General features: G+C 35.7%; 1 protein-coding gene across 4 annotated transcripts in view; it reads left to right on the forward strand.

Annotated features, from left to right (window-relative positions):
* The window catches only part of COL14A1 (collagen type XIV alpha 1 chain), a 281,368-nt gene that overhangs the window by 159,867 nt on the left and 102,215 nt on the right, over window positions 1–19,286 (forward strand). For all 4 annotated transcript variants that reach the window (XM_031650141.1, XM_031650143.1, XM_031650140.1 and 1 more), the window contains exons 24-26: window positions 6,276–6,422; window positions 10,218–10,274; window positions 13,436–13,575. In XM_031650141.1, the coding sequence (XP_031506001.1) occupies window positions 6,276–6,422; window positions 10,218–10,274; window positions 13,436–13,575 (344 nt within the window). The remainder of the gene's footprint in view (window positions 1–6,275; window positions 6,423–10,217; window positions 10,275–13,435; window positions 13,576–19,286) is intronic.

A 19,286-nucleotide genomic window follows, 5' to 3' on the forward strand; every position in this document is an offset into this window, starting at 1 on the left:
CTTGACATTTGGGAGTGGTATTAATCTGGAATAAACGTTGAGGGAGAGAAAGTCAGGATAAGTCACATGGATTTTGTGGTTTTGTTAAACATGATTGATGGGATGCCAGAAGTAGATGAAGCACAGGCAGCAATTTGAGAAACAGCTATGAAATCTGGAGGAGTTATGTTACCTATATTTCTATAAGTCACACTTTAATATAGAAGGGTTGACATTTAGTGGTATTTGCTAAGCCTAAGAAAAAAATACTAAGTATAATAATAATCACCCTCCCAAACTAACCCACAATTCTTTTATGTGATTTATCCTTTTATATGATTTAGGAAATTGAAATGAAGGGACGTGGGTTCCTGTGGATATTCGTTTCCTTTCATAAAAATTTATAACTATATATGTTGACACAACAATGTATAAAAACTGGCTTTATCAATGGAATCAGTAATATTCGTAGCTTTTTAAATTAAATGCTTTTAGTTTAACATATTTGCAAAGCAGCCTTGAGAGTTTTATCAGAGGATATGATTGATTTGTCTGATAATACTGATCCGGTCATCTAAAACCACAATAAGCTCTTTCTGAAGCCAAGATCTTTGCTTGCAAGCAAATGAGTCCACATTTGCTTTTTATCTTCAACTTAAGTGAACTTGTACTCCCTCAGTATTATTTTCAGGCTGCCAGAAATGTTTTCAGCTCAACCTTTATGGTCTTAATTGAACAAGAATGAACAAAAGTATTGTTCAGTTTACTTCTCATCAACATTTGTTGCTGAGAGATTAGACTTATGAAAAAAAATAGCCCACCTCTCATTCACCCAGTTGTCTTACTGAATATTATTTATCAGCTGGACAGCAAAAGATTCTAATTGACAACTTGAAAAGGAATGTTTGATGGAGGAGTGAGTGTGAGGGTGGCAGTAGGAAATGTGTTTAGATATTTTAACTCACACAATTCAGATCAAGGAATAGTCTTTCTACTTTGGAATGGAGAAGAATTAGGTTGAGTTTCATTATTTTACAGAGGAATGTGATCACCATCCTGATTGACTGCCTTTAAAGGACTTGTGGTAAGATGCCCATTCTTCCACGGGCAGATGAGTCTCAGACCCTCAGGTGTTTTGACTGTAATATTGGCTACATATGCTGTCTCTGTGGAAATTTCAGTCTTTCTACCCCAGGCAAAGGAGATACTAGGAATAAATGAGACCCAATTTCCCCATGTGTTGGAGTAAAGCTTTATCCCAGTTGACCTCTTTCTGAATGCCTCGGTCAAATCCTTACAGTTTGATGGGTAATTTTTTCCAGTTTTTTTCCACATATTTTTTCATAGCTTGAGCATGTGCATTTTTATTCTGAGATTAAGTCAGTGATGAAGTCTCCACTGTAACCACAACCGCTGGTCAACTTTCTTCTCCGGGCTTCAGCTTCTGTAAAATTATTTCATTTGCGTCTATTAACTGAGGCAATAACTGCAAATTTGCAAGGTTTTGTAAGTAGAATAGCCACACTGTTTCATTCAGGCTTGTTTATTAATATTCACAGAAATCTAGATAAACTTAAGCCAAAGGGTCCATTTATTGGCTAGTATACTAAGAAGTCCAAAGTCTCTGGCTCCAGGCACATCTGGACCTAGGTGTTCAATGTTCTAGAGATAAAGTCTTGCTCCTTCTTGTATTTTGCTTTCCTCTGCCTTCATTTTCAGTCAGGCTCAGTGAGTCAGATCCAGAATTACATTCTCCCAGCTTCCAGCTTTAACAGTCTTGGTAAAAAGAGAGCTTCTCTTTCTCAATAGTTCCAACAGAAGTCCAGGAACTGAGTCATATTGGCCTGGTTTGGGTCATATGCCTCTAAATCTGTCATTGAGTGCAAGGGCATGAAATAAACTGCCTGTTTGGACCTGGTTGCCTTCCACCCGTGTATCTGGTGGTGGTGGCAGGAGGTAGGGGTGTTATTCAATCCTCCCAAAACCATAAAGACCAAGAGTGTGGAGGAATGGATGCAAAGAAAGAGATTTCAGATACAAGACAGGCAAAAGCAACAGATGTCCTTTACTCATGTAAATATTATGACATTTTTATGACCAAGAAAAGAAAGATTACCAGAAGGACAAGGTCTTCTCAAGAAAGACTGAAACAAAATCTGCTTTTGACTCAGTCATCCATTTGCCAAATTAAATGATAGATTTTTGGTTAATTCTAGGACAGTCCAAAGTGAGAGATTTTTGGTTGGTCTTGGGTAATTCAGAGCCCTGTGAGATCCTCCATTAGTTCTGCAGATGCTTTGGGATTTTATCCCTCTCTTCAGCTGTTTTTGAGTTGCCTAGGCACCTAAGGTTGCCTTCAAATGCATTTATTTATTAATATATGCCACATAGGCCCAAACACTTTATTCCCACCCTAATCCCCACAGCTTGATGAACTTCTTTGTAACCTGCTTAGATCAGGGTTCAGAGGATGCTCCACTTGTCCCTATTTAGGTGCTGAGATGTCAGCTTTGCAGTATTATTTATTGAAAAGGATAGAGAATTGCAGCATAATGGAGAGCCTACCTTACCAAAGACCAGGTCCACAAAAAAACGCCATATGGAACAAAACCTATGATCAAAATTAAACCTTTTGGAGCAGTGACGTTATGATATTCTTTGCTTGTGGAGCTCAATAACTACTTGTAGGACATTTTGGTAAGTCAAGCTGGTGGCGTTATTATCAACATGATTATAATCTGGAGAATGGATTTAGTCTTGCTTCCTAAGAATAGTGGACAAATAAAGACAGATTTTTTCCCTCTGTTTCAAAAAATAAAATTAACTTCCTGCTTTTGGCATGAGGGGTTGAGGAAATTAGTCACCATTTGGTCAGTTTGAATGTTTTCCTTAAGGCAAAGCCAATAGGCCTGAATTGCATATGCCAAAAGCAACATGGATACACCCCCATTCATGGAACCCCTCTTTGTTAGTATTGGGAACCAAATTGATACTCTTTGCCATTAATCTTATAGTGCTTGTTCCAGTTTTCCAATGTTTATAGCTGTATTATTTTAGCAGTAAGATCTACTTATATTCTATTTTCAAGGGTCTTTAAAGTACATGGGTTTCTACATGAAATAGGAAATGTGACAGAAAAGCGCATTTCTGGAATTGACTCATGGAGAGTCCTCGGAAGGTTTGTGGAGGTAGATCAGTGTGATCCATGCATAACATTCAGGAAATGTTTGTATTACAGGTGGCCCACAGAAGCTTTTAGGAGGCTCTAACGGATAGCTAAGGGTCAAACAAAACAAAACAAAACAAAAAAACAGTTGTTGTGGGATTCTGAGCCTGGAAACCACAGACTAAACTTGGACCTAAGCAAAGCAAAACACTGAGTTCACTAAATTTTACTGTCAAACCCATTTCACATAATTTATAATCTCACAAACACTTTAACAATTTTTAAATGTTATCATTTTTCATAATATATGAACAAGAAATGATTAAAGTTGACAGTATTTTACTTTGAACAAATATATTAATAAAAATTATAAAGTTCACTTCTGAAACTGTCTAATATTCACAACATATAAAAATAAATTTAAAATTCTATTTAACAAATGGCTTTAATTCAATTATATTTTTAAAAGTCTATATTTGTCCATAGACAAAATTTAAATAACTATATCATGTTTATTCTGATATATGCATATTATAATATACATATATGTGCTTCAATATATGCATATCAAAATATAGTTGGAAATTTAACTAGGTTTGATACTTATAAAATAGACAAAAATTGTGTAAAATGTTTGCATTTTATAGATGAAAAAGCAACTGGTATGCTTTTATATTTTCTAGATTCTGTTTATTCTTCATAAACTGCTCTGCAAATAACATTTTGAAGGAGTGGATAGTTCTTTTTAACCACTAAATAATGTGTGTAATATATTTAATCAGTGCTGTTTTTCAACACTAGTTTTTCAATCCCTAGAAATAAAGCTTTATGAAGCTTTGATTAAACACATGCAATTTATGGATAAGATGATCAATCTAGAGGGAAATTTGAATAATTGTTTTTTCACGGTAGCAATGATTCCTCCTCTTAATCAGTTGTCCATTGTGGTAAAAACAACAACAACAATGCTCTATGCCTGTGAGGAAAACACTTGAAACTCTTCAGTAATGAAAGCCGCCCAAGTAGGCTCTGGGGAGTGATAAAGCACTGAGTCATAAAGATTCCTCATCTGATCTCTAGCCGTCATGTTCGCACATTTCATATGCACTCAACAGCTCTCAGATGGTTTCATTTTGGAAAACTATTGATTTCATTTACATTTGCTTAGAATATACCAGTGGAAATTAAAGCAACATCCTCTGAAACTGAGCTTTAGAGTTCTGAATTCAGGGGAATGAGCAGAAGTGGGTCAAGGGGTAGAATAATACGCTTAGGTAGAAGGAGTAAGTTTTAGTATTTGATAGTACTATAGTAGGGAATAGTAGGGAAATAATACTTAACAATAATTGTATATTTCAAAATAGCTGGAAAAAAAAGAATTGTAATATTCTCAACACAAAGGAAAGATAAATGTTTGAAGTGGTGGATATTCCAATTACCTGATTAGATCATTATACATTGTATAGAGGTATGAAAATATCACACAAACCCCCAAAATATGTACAACTATTATCTACCAGTTTAAACAATCTCAGTTCTGCTAATTAGAATAAGGACTTGAAGAAGTTATTAACTTTTCTGACCTTTAGTTTCATCTCTTTAAATTGGGAATAATTATAAATGTTATAAGAATCAAACGAGATAATGCATATGAATTCCTTAGAATATTGCCTGGCATGTGATAAGCACTCATTAAATGTTGGCTGTTATTATCTTTATTGCTGTTGTTATAATTAAATAGCAGGCACAGAACCTGGATATAATAAACCCTCAAGAAATGATGAATGTAATTAATCCATATTCCTGTCTCAGGACCTAAGGGCCAGCACTGGTTCTTCCAGGAGATGCACATAATTTTGCTATGGACGTGGGAACAAAGAAAGGAGCCAATAGTTAGTCAGGTCTCCAGAGTTCTTTGTGCCTCTGTCATGGTGGAGAAAAAGACAGAGGAGGTACCATGTGAATTGGCTGTGTATGACATGTCTCCTTGGTCGATAAAAAAAGAACCAGAAATTGAGAGACTGAGTTCTACAGCATATATGGCCCTATGCTATGTAAACACCATGTCCTTTTTCCTCAATTAAAGGATTTTCAGAGTGGATGCCGGGAATTTGAAGAGGCCCCTCTGAACTCCCTGGGAATGTCTTTTGCGATTGAAGGAAATCATTGGTGTCAGTTAAAAGTCAAGGCTGAGAGGGAGATACTGGGCAGTGTGAAGACTCCTTGGTGATCCCAGTGCTGCTGCAAGCTCTTGCCTGCAGTTGTGGCAGCTTTGAAGACAACCTGGACCCATGGACCAGGGCTTCTGAGGTCCATACCTGTATCTTTAGACCACTGCCTAGAAGGGTATCCTCTTGGGTGGTAATAAGTTATATGAGACCAAAAGGAAGTATCTGTTTATGTTATATAACATTGGACTGTGTTCAGAAAATCATACTGAATAAAAGGGAGTTCAGGTTTTAAAAAAATAGGCCAGGGATGGTGTCTCATGCCTGTAATCCAAGCACTTTCAGAGGCCAAGGCAGGTGGATCACCTGAGGTCAGGAATTCAAGACCAGCCTGGCTAACATGGTGAAACTCCACCTCTACTAAAAACACAAAAATTAGCCGGGCATGGTGGTGCACGCCTGTAGTTCCAGCTACTCAGGAGGCTAAGGCAGGAGAATTGCTTGAACCCGGGAGGCGGAGGTTACAATGAGCTGAGATCGCGCCATTGCACTCCAGCCTGGATGACAGAACAAGACTCCATCTCAAAAAAAAAAAAAAGAAAAAAGAAAAAAGAGAAAAAAACATGCCCTCACATCTGCACCTGTCCAAAAGATCAGTTAGGATGTGTGCATATAATTACATGCATTAATAGTTCTCCATTAAGTACAGAGTTGATCTCGAAGTCTTTTAATAGTAAACATCATTTGTTGACATACAAAATGTGATTTTTCATAGAAAAATACCAGTGAGTGTATTAACTCTTTGGAAGAAGATACAATACTTCAAACAAATATAACTCATTCTGGCTTTATCTGATGTGGGCTACACATGTGAAGTATTTTAGAAGCAAATCATCTGCCAATGGCTGTGTTTCAAAAATTTCATATGTGTATGTTTTTGTTTTGTTTTGTTTTTATTATAGATACAAAAAAGCAAGAATCAACTGTGGGTGGAGGTACAACCAGGCATTGCTTCTATGGACTTCAGCCTGATTCTGAATATAAAATCAGTGTTTATACAAAGCTCCAGGAGATTGAAGGACCTAGTGTGAGCATAATGGAAAAAACACGTAAGTCGTGTGTGTTCTCTCCTGATCCCTCTCCCCATGAACAAACAGAATTTTAGGCATCCTGTTTTGAAAATACCTTATCCCGTTTAGAAAAATATTAGCTATTGCTGTTCAGGAATATACGTAATACAAGTTTTGTTCCTCTTACTCAGTCCCAGAATTCATTGCCTATGGCCCACTGATGTCATCAGTATGGGTTTTTATTTCCATTCCCCATATATGTTTCACAAGAGACTAGAAGTCCACACGATAGTAAAGCAATTGAGACAATGACTTACATTGTGATCCAGATCCATAAGGAACTGTTGTGGTATGTGGAGTGTCAAATGCAGTTTGAGGACTTGGCTCTGACATTAAAACAATGGCATATTACCACAGCCATGAGGATGGGAAGGGAGCCAAGATGTTCCAACTAGCTGACCCTAGAGTTACTGCTTGCCTAAGAAGCTCTTGCACTTTTTCCAAGCTGACTGCAGATGTGATGCACTAAAGGGAAAGGCAAAGTATAAAATTAAAACAAACCTCTTTTAACATGTTCCAAAGAGCAAGGAGAGTGTCAACTTCTTGAAAAGACTTCTAGTCAAAGATTCTTGACCCTGGGTGCACAAACATTAAAATGGTTTGAAATGTAGTGAATTCTGGGGGACATTTGTGTGCTTAACTTAGTATCTTGAATTTAAACTTGAAATTCCAGGAGGATTTGTGTCTGAATAGGTGTTGGGCAATGGGCTTTCTTGGTGACCCCTCTATCACGTACATGGCATTTAGAAGGGATTACTGCCTGCGTATAGCTCTTCCAGCCTCTCCGGCACTTGCAGAGGGAAATCATGCACGTGTAACCTTCAAAAAGAGAGGATAAAAGTATAATAAATCATCTTCTTTTATGTAATACAAAGACTTTATTTCAGGACACTTAAATATGCAATTTTTCATATTCCACTTGTATTTTTGAGGTATAATTTACATAACATAAAATTTAAGTACCATTTTAAGTGTGCAGTTCAATGATTTTTAGTACATGTAATGAGTTGTATCACCATCCCTACAATTAAATTTCAGGACATTTCCATCAACCCAAAGAACCTTTCCTGCTGTTTGCAGTCAATCTCCTTTCTCACCCTGAGCTTCAGGCAATCTACTTTCTTTTATTATACATTTTCCTTTTCTGGACATTTCACGTAAGTGGAAATACACCATATGTAGTCTTTTGCATCTGGCATCTTTCACTTAGCGTATGTTTTTGTGGTTTATCCATGTTACAGATTTTGTCAGTAGTTTGTTTCTTTTTATTGCTGATTGGAATTCCATCTTATGGATTGTAAATCATATAGTTTTGAAGTTAATAGGAACTTGGTAGTACACAAGACTTAGAGTCAAATGGTTGGTTTGAGGATCATGTTCTGCCCCTTTCTAGCATTATGGCTTTGGGCAATTCAGCATCTCTGAGCTTTTCACTCATCAATAAAATTAACTACTGTCTTGCCTCAAGTGGTGGCAGTAAACAACCAATAAAAGAATACTCATTGAAGAGCTTTTCAACCTGTATGTCATTGAGCAAGTACTTTCTGTTGTTACCATTATTATCTTCTTAAAAGTCATAAACTAAAGGCTAGATCTCACTGTCAGGCATGTTTTTTCTGGGCCATACTTTTTTAAGTTTTAAAGTAGTTTTTGAAAAGTCAGAATATCTTGCAACACTAGGTGTCTATCTTCATGGTGCCAATCTGCTGGAACCAAGTGCTGTCTGTTTAGACAGTGCATGTATGCTTAAGTTTGCTACTGCACCTTAATGTTTACACTTTCTTTGTGCTTATTGATTGCCCACCTGACCCCTAGAAACATTTGTGTTTAGAACCCCTGATCTACTTCAGCTTCTCCTGTCCTTGACCCCACACTGGTTAACTACTAACCTAGGGTTAAATCCAATTTGGATAGCTCTGTTTGATGTAAATGTTTTCCTTATGTTGGAGGCATCTGTCTTCTTGTAGCTTCCACCCGTTGGCTGTGGTTCAGCCTTTCGAAGCAATGCAGGTAAAGACTACTTCTTCTTTGAGTGACAGCCCCTCACATCCTTGAAGACAGGGACAATCTGTATGTCACATATAGAATATAAACATATGTCCCCAGTTCACTGTGGTTCTTCTTACCTAAGAGATTCTTTGGCCAGATGTTCTGCCCAGTCATATTAATCTGGCTGCCATACTCTCTTACTGATTTCATTCTTGATTTATTGACCAGACTTAGGAGATGCCTTGATTTTCCCTATTAAAGAAGATGCACAATTATTAAGATGACTGACTACTTCCACAAATTTTAAAATTCTTTAAATGGCTTTAGAAACATTTTTGGGGGTTTTTAAGAAAGTTTTGCAATCCTAGTTACAAAAAAAAATTCTCAGTTTTTAAATTTTGAGAGTTTTTAGCTTCAAAAATTACCTTTAAAAATAACAGTGATATATATCCATAATAGTAAAACAGAAATATATGAAGTGCATTGTCAACCTCCCTCTTTCCTTGTTCTTCCTTTTCAGAAATATTTCCTTTTCACACACACACACATATACATATTTGTGAAAAATAAAAAGCACATATATATAAAATGTAAAAGGTATGTGTGTGTGTGTGTGTGTGTGTGTTTATGTGTGTATAAGTTTTATTTTTCACAAATGAGATTATGCCATGGTATTCTGTGACCTATTTCACAAAATAATCATCTTGAATATTTTTTCATTTAGTAATATATAGTTACCTCATTCTTTTAATGTTGAATCATTTTATTTAAATTATTTTATTTTATTGGATCTTAAAGTTGGAAGAGACCTTACAATTCACCTCTTAGCCTTCCTGATAATGAAGAAACTACCGTTTATAAAATTCTTGGCAAATGATCAGTCTGCCTGAGCTCAAATCCTTCTAGCTATTTGGTGCTCAGTATCGCCTGAGGCTAGACTTCCCCTCTGTGAATGGCTATGATTAGTGGAGGGTTTTCCTGAGTATTTAACTGGGATAACTAGAAGAATTTTCTTAGTTTTTCTTAAGTCTTTAGTGTCAAATAGGAATTAGAAATGAATACATAATAACATTGTGTTTTATGTTTGCCTAATGACACCAAAACTTCCTGGTGCTTTGCCACATGAGCTGGAATGAGAATTGATAATCACTCCTCTGATCTAACTGTCCCCAGATCCTTTAACCAAGCCACACCTCTGCAGAGTACGTGGACTTCTCTTCCCACATAATCCAGGTTGAAAAGATCCAAACACACTTTAGCCTGCCAATGTTACATTTGGTCCTCAAAACCAAAAGACATTTCCAGATGCAGTCTGAGCAGAGCAGAATGAATCAGAGTCCACTGGTGACCAATATCCTGGGGGATGCAGGATGGAAAGGGAAAAGTGCTACTGAGCAAGGATTGATGGTCAATCCTTAGGCAGAATGGAAATGAAGTTTATTGTGTGTGTGAAAGCAACAGGAGATGAACTTTCAAATGGGTTGGCAGGATTCCTGCCTTAAATCAACATTAGAACCACTTTGTAGTTGACAGTTTGATTTCATTGACTCCTGCTGGGTAAACTGAGTGGTGGCAAAATAGCATTTCAAGCCTTCAGTGTGAGGATGAGAGGATAGATGGAGTCAGTTTTCACAGGCTATGGCTGATTTATAGTACTCATTAAATTCTCAGGGAAGACAGTTATCAAAATCATTGACTCCCCTGAATATTTAGTACTCCATGACCTTGTTCTCTTTCCCACAGATGAGATGGCAAACTGATGTCCTTTCTCCCTTTCCTTTACAGAATCACTTCCTACACGACCACCAACTTTTCCACCAACCATTCCACCAGCAAAAGAAGGTAAAATAATAATAGAATAATGATCTGATTTTAGGTTTAGGATTTGTGTTGGTTTTGTTTGCCTGTTCATTTAAAACCAGGGTATTAATAAAGTATATTTATTGTGCTACCTAATTTTCTCCTTAATACAAATGCTTATCAACCATGATGGGCTTGAATGATATCCATTTAATATCAGTTCTGCACACAAAGAGTGGATTTACTAACAGAATGCTTAATACTGATTTTTTGAAATATGAGAGCAGTTAACATTCATTAAGGAAGAATAGTTACATAATTTGTAAGTGAAAATCCAGTCTGTAATTTCTCAGGTACAATAATAGTTTCCCAGCCGACCTCTGAAGTGTCTTTTTCAGTTGTTTTTTCTTTCCTCATCACAACAGTTCCTCATCACCTTTTACCTAAGCTATTAAGGTAACTTTAAAAAGGCCCCCAACAAAGTAGTGATCATTATTTTTTTCATTTCAGTAGTGAACATTTATTAATCCTGCTATTTGTTCTCAAAGCTCTTATGGTAGGCGTGGGAAATAAAATAATAATACGTGATTGCTGCTCTCTGCTTATTTTTAGTATTAAAGAGAAATGGGTGCTTGCCTAGATAAATACCAGTCAAGTTTATGAGTTATAAAGTAGCAGTTGTATTATGGTAGTCCAGAAGTGGTAATGGTTAATGTTGCTGCAGATTATTGAATCGTAAAGGAAGAGGAATTTGATCTACATTTTGAAGAATGAGTTTGAGAGACAAGTAATGGGATGAATAACACTCGTTGTCAAGAGTGATCCAAGTGCTTAATGGATTTAGGGAATCATAAATGCTTTAGTGTGGCACTAAAGAGAAAAGAATGAGGATAGAGTTATGGAGTGGTTAATGTGACAAAATTAGGAATTTGGGCTTTATCCTGTGGGTAATGGCATGTCGTGACAATCTGTAAGAAGGAAGGGTGATCTGATGAAATCTATGTTTAAGAATGGTAACTTTGGCGAAATAGGGAGGATGGACTGGAAGAATGAGAGGAGAAAGTGGAACATGTTAGAAGGTTGTATTGGAAGAGTTCTTCCATTCATAATGCATCTTAAAGTGCCTGTTACATACCAGGGAAACAATAAAAAATAAGTTATTCGGAGTTTAAAGTCAGTGGATTCAAATGCTGCAGAGAGTGGAAGACACAAAGAAACAGGCAATTAAGAACTCTAATAAAGCTCAACATTCATCCTAGGATGGCATGCAAAGTCTTCACGAATCAATCTATTTTGCAGTATTATTTCCCAGAATACATTATATAATAGCAAAATTGTACAACTCAGGGTTCCCCATACATGTCATATGCTGTCCTGCATCTTTGAATGCTATTCACTCTACCTGGAATGCCAAATTCTTTCTTCTTCCAGCTTCGTATCTAGCCTTCTTTAGTCTCAACATCTATGGTTATTCTCACCATTGGAACTGGAAACAGAATCCTAATTGATAAATTTACTAATTAGGCACCTCTGATGCAGATATTACAGAATGCTCTGAAGTCAGAATATTTTTATTTATAGCTGAGTATGGATATTATTCTATCAACATTCACGAATTCTTATAGAAGACTTATGTGATCTGGAAGGGTCTGTGGGATTAAGGATTGACAAAGTAGAAACATTGGTTCTGAGATTTTCATTGTGATGGTTTTAGATGGTGCTTTTACAACTTGAATGCACTGTGTATTTTAGGCTTTGTTTGTCCTGGGTATATTTAATTTAAAAGCCAATAAATTTGTATTATTAAACTAATACTGAATATTTATTAAACAAATATTAAAACATAGAAAAAACATAAAAGAAGAACATTAAAAACACAACTTTTTACCCCAGAGGTAATTCCTTCATGCATGTTGATATATTTTCTTTCTTTGATTTACTAACTAAATTTTTCGTTTTGAGTGTATTTTTTAATAGAATTTGCTCTCATTTTGAAAGTGAAACGTAATTTTCACTTTTATCTTTCCATGGAAACAGAGGACCTGTTTATAAACTCATAATTAGCAGATCTTGTTATTCCTTTCAGCTTTAAGTTCAAACCACAAATTTGTAAAATTTTATAAATCGCAGAACTCATGAGAACAGCCTCACCAGATCTGTACTGCCCCTAGAGTATTAGCTCACTTGGAGATGGTTTATTTTATATTATAAATAGCTTTAAGGCAATAAAGTTGTACTTAATAAAATAAAAACTAAGTGAGGTTTTCCTTAAAGCAAGGAGAAAGGCACATTATCTCATAGAATATTTGTGTGCAATTGGCATAAGATTAAAAGATTCAGATTATTGAAGAGCAAATTGTTTGCTTCATCATAAAACAGAGTCAACTGCAATGATCAACCCTAATGAAGAGGAGGAGAGGCATAGATAATCTGAAACAGCACATGATAACATAATAGAACTTTTAAAAAATGTTCTCAGTAGAGTAGGTTTTTATTGGTATAGTTTGCTTTGTTTAATTCTTTTTGCTTGTTTGATTGCTTTATTGATATCTGTAATACCTGCTGATAATACTTTCCCTTGGCTAGCATTAGTGTACGTTTCTTGACATGTATCTGTGGGCAATAGAAGGACAGAGACAGAATTTTTTTTTTTTAACTAAGATTAGAATTTGTTTGTTTAGGGCCTCAGCCCAAATGAATATCAAATTATAATTAGATTAATCTGTTTCCATTTTAGCACATGCTTTTCTGCTGAGATTGAATCTCTCTGACATTAACTTGCTAATTCAATAAGAAAAGGACAGTGCACAGAGTGATAGCGTGTCCTTTTTTCCAATCAGTTGGCACTAGACAGTGTTTGCTGATACTTTGATCTCTGAATCCCCTTAGTCCCATCTTTTCCTAGTCTTTCATTTTCATTCTTTTGGGCTGTGGTTGGTGGACACTTTTTTTCTTTCTCTGTTTCCACATGCATAATAGAAGCTTCTTAGTCATGAATAAGAACGGGGCTTTGAATATAAAAGAGTAATTACAGCAAAGAAGCATAGTGAACAGGAGTTTGTAATATGAACATTAAGAAGTTTATATCTTCCCTTTGAAAAAGAGCTTCACTTATCAGAGGGCAACTATTATTTGTCTTACTGGTTTAATAACTACTAAATTTTCCCCTTATCTCTGACTCAAAATTCATTGTTGGTCTTCAGTATGTAAGGCGGCCAAGGCTGACCTGGTATTTATGGTGGATGGATCCTGGAGCATTGGAGATGACAATTTCAATAAGATCATCAGCTTTCTGTATAGCACTGTTGGAGCCCTGAACAAGATTGGCACAGATGGAACCCAAGTAAGGCTAATAAATAATTCATTCATTCTATGTATTTAGAAATTATTTCTCCAGCTCTTATTACAGCTACTTGTCAGGTACTGTAGGTCAGGAACTATAATGATTGGACTCAACCTTAAATGAAAAGATAGACAGGTATGTGTTTAGAAGCAGTTTATTGATGCCTGGTGAAGCTCCAGAGGATGCTTACCCTTAAAAGGTGCTGAGTTCAGCAAACTAAAACAAGATAGAAAGTCCATGTCAGGGGATTACATACTAGGGTAGAATGTCTCTTTTAATGATACACACAATATTTTCCCTGTCCTTAAGGACTTTAAAATCTTGAAAGGAACACCTTACTATAGATCATGTGGAACATGAAACTAACTCATTCATTTAACAAATATGTATCAAGGATTTGTTATGGCCATGTACTATACTGTCATAATGAATGTCAATCAATGTCTCTAATTTTGTGGGGCTCGTATTCTTAAAAGTAAGGACAGAAGACATACTAGTCAGAATGGCTGTTATTAAAAAGGCAAAATACAACAGATGCTGGCAAGATTGTGGAGAAAAGGGAACACTTATACATCGTTGGCAGATATGTAAATTAATTCAGCCATTGGAGAAAGCACTTTGACAGTTTCTCAAAGAACTTAAAACAGAATTCCCAAACCCGGAATCCTACTGTTGAATATATACCCAAAGGAATATAAATCATTCTACTATAAAGACACATGCATGCACAAGTATGTTCATTGCAGCACTATTCACAATAGCAGACATGATATCAACCTAAATGCCCATCAATAGTAGACTGGATAAAGAAAATGTGGTACATATACATCATGGAATATTATGCAACAGTGGAAAAGAATGAGATCATGTCCTTTGCAGCAACATGGATGAAGCTAGAGGCATCCTAAGCAAACTAATACATAAACAGAAAACCAAATACTGCATGTTCCCATTTATAAGTGGGAGCTAAACATCAAGTATTTATGGACACAAGGAAGGGAAGAACAAACACCAGGGCCTACTTGTGGGTGGAGGGTAGGAGGAGAGTGGGGATTGAAAAACTACCTGTGAGGTAACATGCTGAATATCTGGATGATAAAATAATCTGTGCATCAAATCCCACGACTTGCAATTTATCTCTCTAACAAACCTGCACATGTACCCCTAAACCTAGAAGAAAAGTTAAAAAACAAGAGAAAAGGGACAGACACAGATATAAACAGGCAAGCAAATAGATTCACAAGGTAGGGATGTACGCTATGAAAACAGAGTGATGTGATTTAAAGATGTCAGGGGATTATTCTAAATTGTGTGTGACAGTTATTTTAAATTGTATGGTCACCAAAGACCTCTTTGAGGAGGTGCCTTTTGAACTGAGATGTGAATGATGCAGACTTGAAGATCTGAGAATGGAGTTTCCAGACAGAGAAAATGATAAGTATAGAGGACCCAAGATGAGAATGAGTTTTGAAACTTCATACACCAAAACTTGTGGCTAGAATATAGTAGGTGAGAGTGTGAGGATAGAACAAGTGGAAGAAGCAGGCAAAAGCCAGATCATCTTGAGTCTTGTGGACCATCAAAGGAGTTCAGTATCATCATAAATGCAACTGGAAGTCACTGGAAGGTTTTAAGGAGAGCCAAGATCTGATGTGTTTCAGAAAAAAAGATTACCTCAACTGCTTTGTGGCATGTGAATTACTAATACGGATAAGAGTGGAAGCAGATAGACCAGTCAGGAAGGTACTCTCATGGTCCAGCAGAGTGATCATGGTGGCCTGGACTAGGGTGGTAGCAATGAAGTACACTGAAACAAATGGATTTGGAATATATTGTGAAAGAATGGCTAAGAAAATTTGGGCACAAGAAGTATCGTAAGAGGATAATGGATACTTTGCAGAAAGCATACAAGACAGAAAAGATTAGGGTCCTATTTTTAGCCTCCTTAAACAAAATAACTGTCAGCCAAGAATTCTGAATCCAGCAAAACTAAGTTTCATAAATGGAGGAAAAATAAAGTCATTTTCAAGCAAACAAATGGTGAGAGAATTTGCCACTACCAGACCAGCCCAATAAGAAATGCTAAAAAAAGTTCTAAATTTGGAAACAAAAGTTTGATATACATCAGAATGTAACCTCTTGAAAGCATAAAACTCATTGGGACTATAAAACAATAACACAATGAAGAAAACAAAGTACTTAGGTAACAACATGGTGACTGGGACCGTACCTCACATCTCAATATCAATGTTGAATGTAAATAGCCTAAGTACTCCACTTAAAAGATAGAGATTAGAAGAATGGATACAAAATCATAAACCAAATATCTGCTGTCTTTAAGAGACTCACCTAACATGTAAGGATTTGTGTAAACTCAAGGTAAAGGGGTAAAAGAAGATATTCCACGCAAATGGAAACCCAAAGCAAGCAGGAGTAGCAATTATTATGTCAGATAAAACAGACTTTAAAGCAACAATAGTAAAATAAAAAGACAAAGAAAGTCATTATATAATGATAAAAGGATTGATACAACAAGAAGATACTACAATCCTACATTTATATGCACTTAACTCTGGAGCTCCCAGATTCAGATTCAGAAAACAATTACTACGAGACCTAAGAAGTAAGACAACAACACAATAATAGTGGGAAATTTTAACACTCCACTAGCAGCACTAGACAGATAGTCAAGACAGAGAGTCAACAAAGAAACAATGGACTCAAACTACGCTCTAGAACAAATGGACCTAACACGTATTTACAGAACATTCTATACAAGAACTGCAGAATATACATTCTTCACATCAGCATATGGAATATTTTCCAAGCTGGACCATGTAGGCCACAAAACAAGTCTCAATAAATTTTTAAAAATCAAAGTCATATTAGGCATCTTCTCAGATCACAAGGGAATAAAACTAGAAATTAGCTCCAACAGGAATCCTCAAAAATATACAAATACATGGAAATTAAACAGTTTGCTCCTGAATGATTTTGGGGTTAATAATAAAATTAAGAAGGAAATTAAAAAATTCTTTGGAATGAAAGATAATACTTACACAAGTTGTCAAAACCTCTGACATACAGTAAAAGAAGTTCTAAGAGGAAAATTAATAGCACTCAATGCCCACATCAAAAAGTCGGAAAAGGCACAAATTGGCAACCTAATGTCACACCTCAAGGAACTGGTTCAACAAGAACAAACCAAAGCCAACGCTAGCAGAAGAAAAGAAATAACAAAAATCGGAGCAGAACTAAATGAAATTGAAACAAAAAGCAATAAAAAAGATCAATGAAACAAAAAATTGATTCTTTGAAAAGATAAAATTGATAGACCATTAGCTGGATTAACCAAGAAAAAAGAGAGAAGATTCAAATAGTCTCAATTAGAAATGAAAATAGAGACATTACAACCAACACCACAGAAATACAAAAGATTATTCAAGACTATTACGAACACCTCTATACATAGAAACTACAAAATCTGAACGAAATGGATGAATTCCTGGAAAGCAACAACCCTCCTAGATTAAATCAAGAATAAGCCCTGAGCAGACCAGTAATAAGCAGTGAGATTGCATCAGTAATTTTAAAAAATTTCCCACCCCAAAAAAAAGGCCCAGGGCCAGATGGATTCACAGATAAATTCTACCAGACATTCAAAGAAGAATTGATACCAATTCTATGGAAACTATTAGATTGGTGCAAACCACAATTACTTTTGCACCAACCTAATATTGTAAAAGATTAGAAGGGGAATTCTCCCTATGTCATTCTGTGAAGCCAGTATTACCTGATACAAAAACCAGTAGAGGACATAATGAAAAAGAAAATATGCCGATATCCCTGGTGAACATAGATGCAAAAATAATCAACAAAATACTAGCTAAACAAATCCAGCAACACATCAAGAAGATAATACGCTGTGATCAAGTGAATATCATCCCAGGGACACAGAGAGGGTTTAACATGCACAAGTCAATAAATGTAATACATCACATAAGCAGAATTAATAACAAAAACCATATGTTCATCTCATAGATGCAGAAAACATTCAATAAAATCCAGCATCCCTTTATGATAAATACTTTCAACAAACTAGGAATAGAAGGGACATACCTCAAAATAATAAAAGCCATATATAACAACCCCACAGCCAAAATTATACTGAATGGAAAAAAGTTTATAGCATTCCTTCTGAGAACTGGAACAAGACAAAGGTAATCATTTTCACCACTTCTATTCAAGATAGTACTAGAAGTCCTAGCCAGAGCAATCAGGTAAGAGAAAATAATAAAGGGCATCCAAACTGGAAAAGAAAAAGTTAAATTATTGCTGTGTGCCAATGATATGATCATATACCTAGAGAACTTAAAGACTTCTCCAAAAGACTCCTAGATTTGATAAACAAATTCAGTAAACTCTTAGGTTACAAATCAATGTATACAAAGCAGTAGCACTGCTATACACCAACGATCAATTCTCAGATAAGAGATAAGGCCTGAGGATCAAATCAAGAACACAATAGCTTTTACAATAGCTGCAAAAAAAAAAAAATTGACATACCTAGGAATATATTATACTTAACTAAAGAGATGGAAATTCTCTTCAATGAGAATCACAAAACACTACTAAGAGAAATCAGAGATGACACAAACAAATGGAAGCATCCCATGTTCATGGATTGAAAGAATTCTTATGAAAATGACCATGCTTCCCAAAGCAATCTACAGATTCAATGCAATTCCTATAAAAATACCAACATTGTTTTTCACAGAATTAGAAAAAACTATCCTGAAATTCATATGGAACCCAAAAAGAGCCCAAATAGCCAAAGCACTCCTAACCAAAAAGAAAAAAATCTGGAGGCATCACATTACCTGACTTCAAAGTACACTACAAGGCCATAGTTACCAAAACAGCATGGTACTGTTACAAAAGTAAGCACATAAACTAATGGAACAGAGCAGAGAACCCAGAAATAAAGTCAAATACATACAACCAACTGATCTTGGACAAAACATTCAAAAACGTAAATTGGGGAAATGACACCCTATTTAATAAATGGCACTGGGAAAACTGGATAGCCACATGTAGAATGAAACTGGATCCCAACCTCTCACCTTATACAAAAATCAACTCAAGATGGATCAAAGTCGTAAATCTAAGACCTGAAATGATAAAAATTCTAGAAGATAACCTGGGAAAAACTCTTCTGGACATTGGTCTAGGCAAGGAATATATGACTAAGACTCCAAAAGCAAATTCAACAAAAACAAAAATAAATAAATGGTACCTAATTAAACTAAAACCTTCTGAACAGCTAAAGAAATAATCATCAGAGTAAACAGCAAACCCAAGAATGGGAGAAAATGTTTGCAAACTATGCATCTGACAAAGAACTAATATCCAGAATCTATAGGAAACTCACACAAATCAGCAAGAAAAAAACCAAATATCTCATCAAAAAAAAAAAAAATGGGAAAATGGCATGAATAAACATTTCTCAAAAGAAGATATACAAATGGCCCACAAACATGTGAAAAAATGCTCAACATCACTAATCATCATGGAAATGCAGATTAAAACCACAATGAGATACCACCTTGTCCCTGTAAGAATGGCCATTATTATAAGTCAAAAAACAATAGATGTTGGTATGGATGTGGTGAAAAGGGAATACTTATACACTGCTGCTGGTGGGCATGTAA

Source organism: Papio anubis, chromosome 8, assembly GCF_008728515.1.
Source record: "Papio anubis isolate 15944 chromosome 8, Panubis1.0, whole genome shotgun sequence".
Taxonomy (NCBI): Eukaryota; Metazoa; Chordata; class Mammalia; order Primates; family Cercopithecidae; genus Papio; species Papio anubis.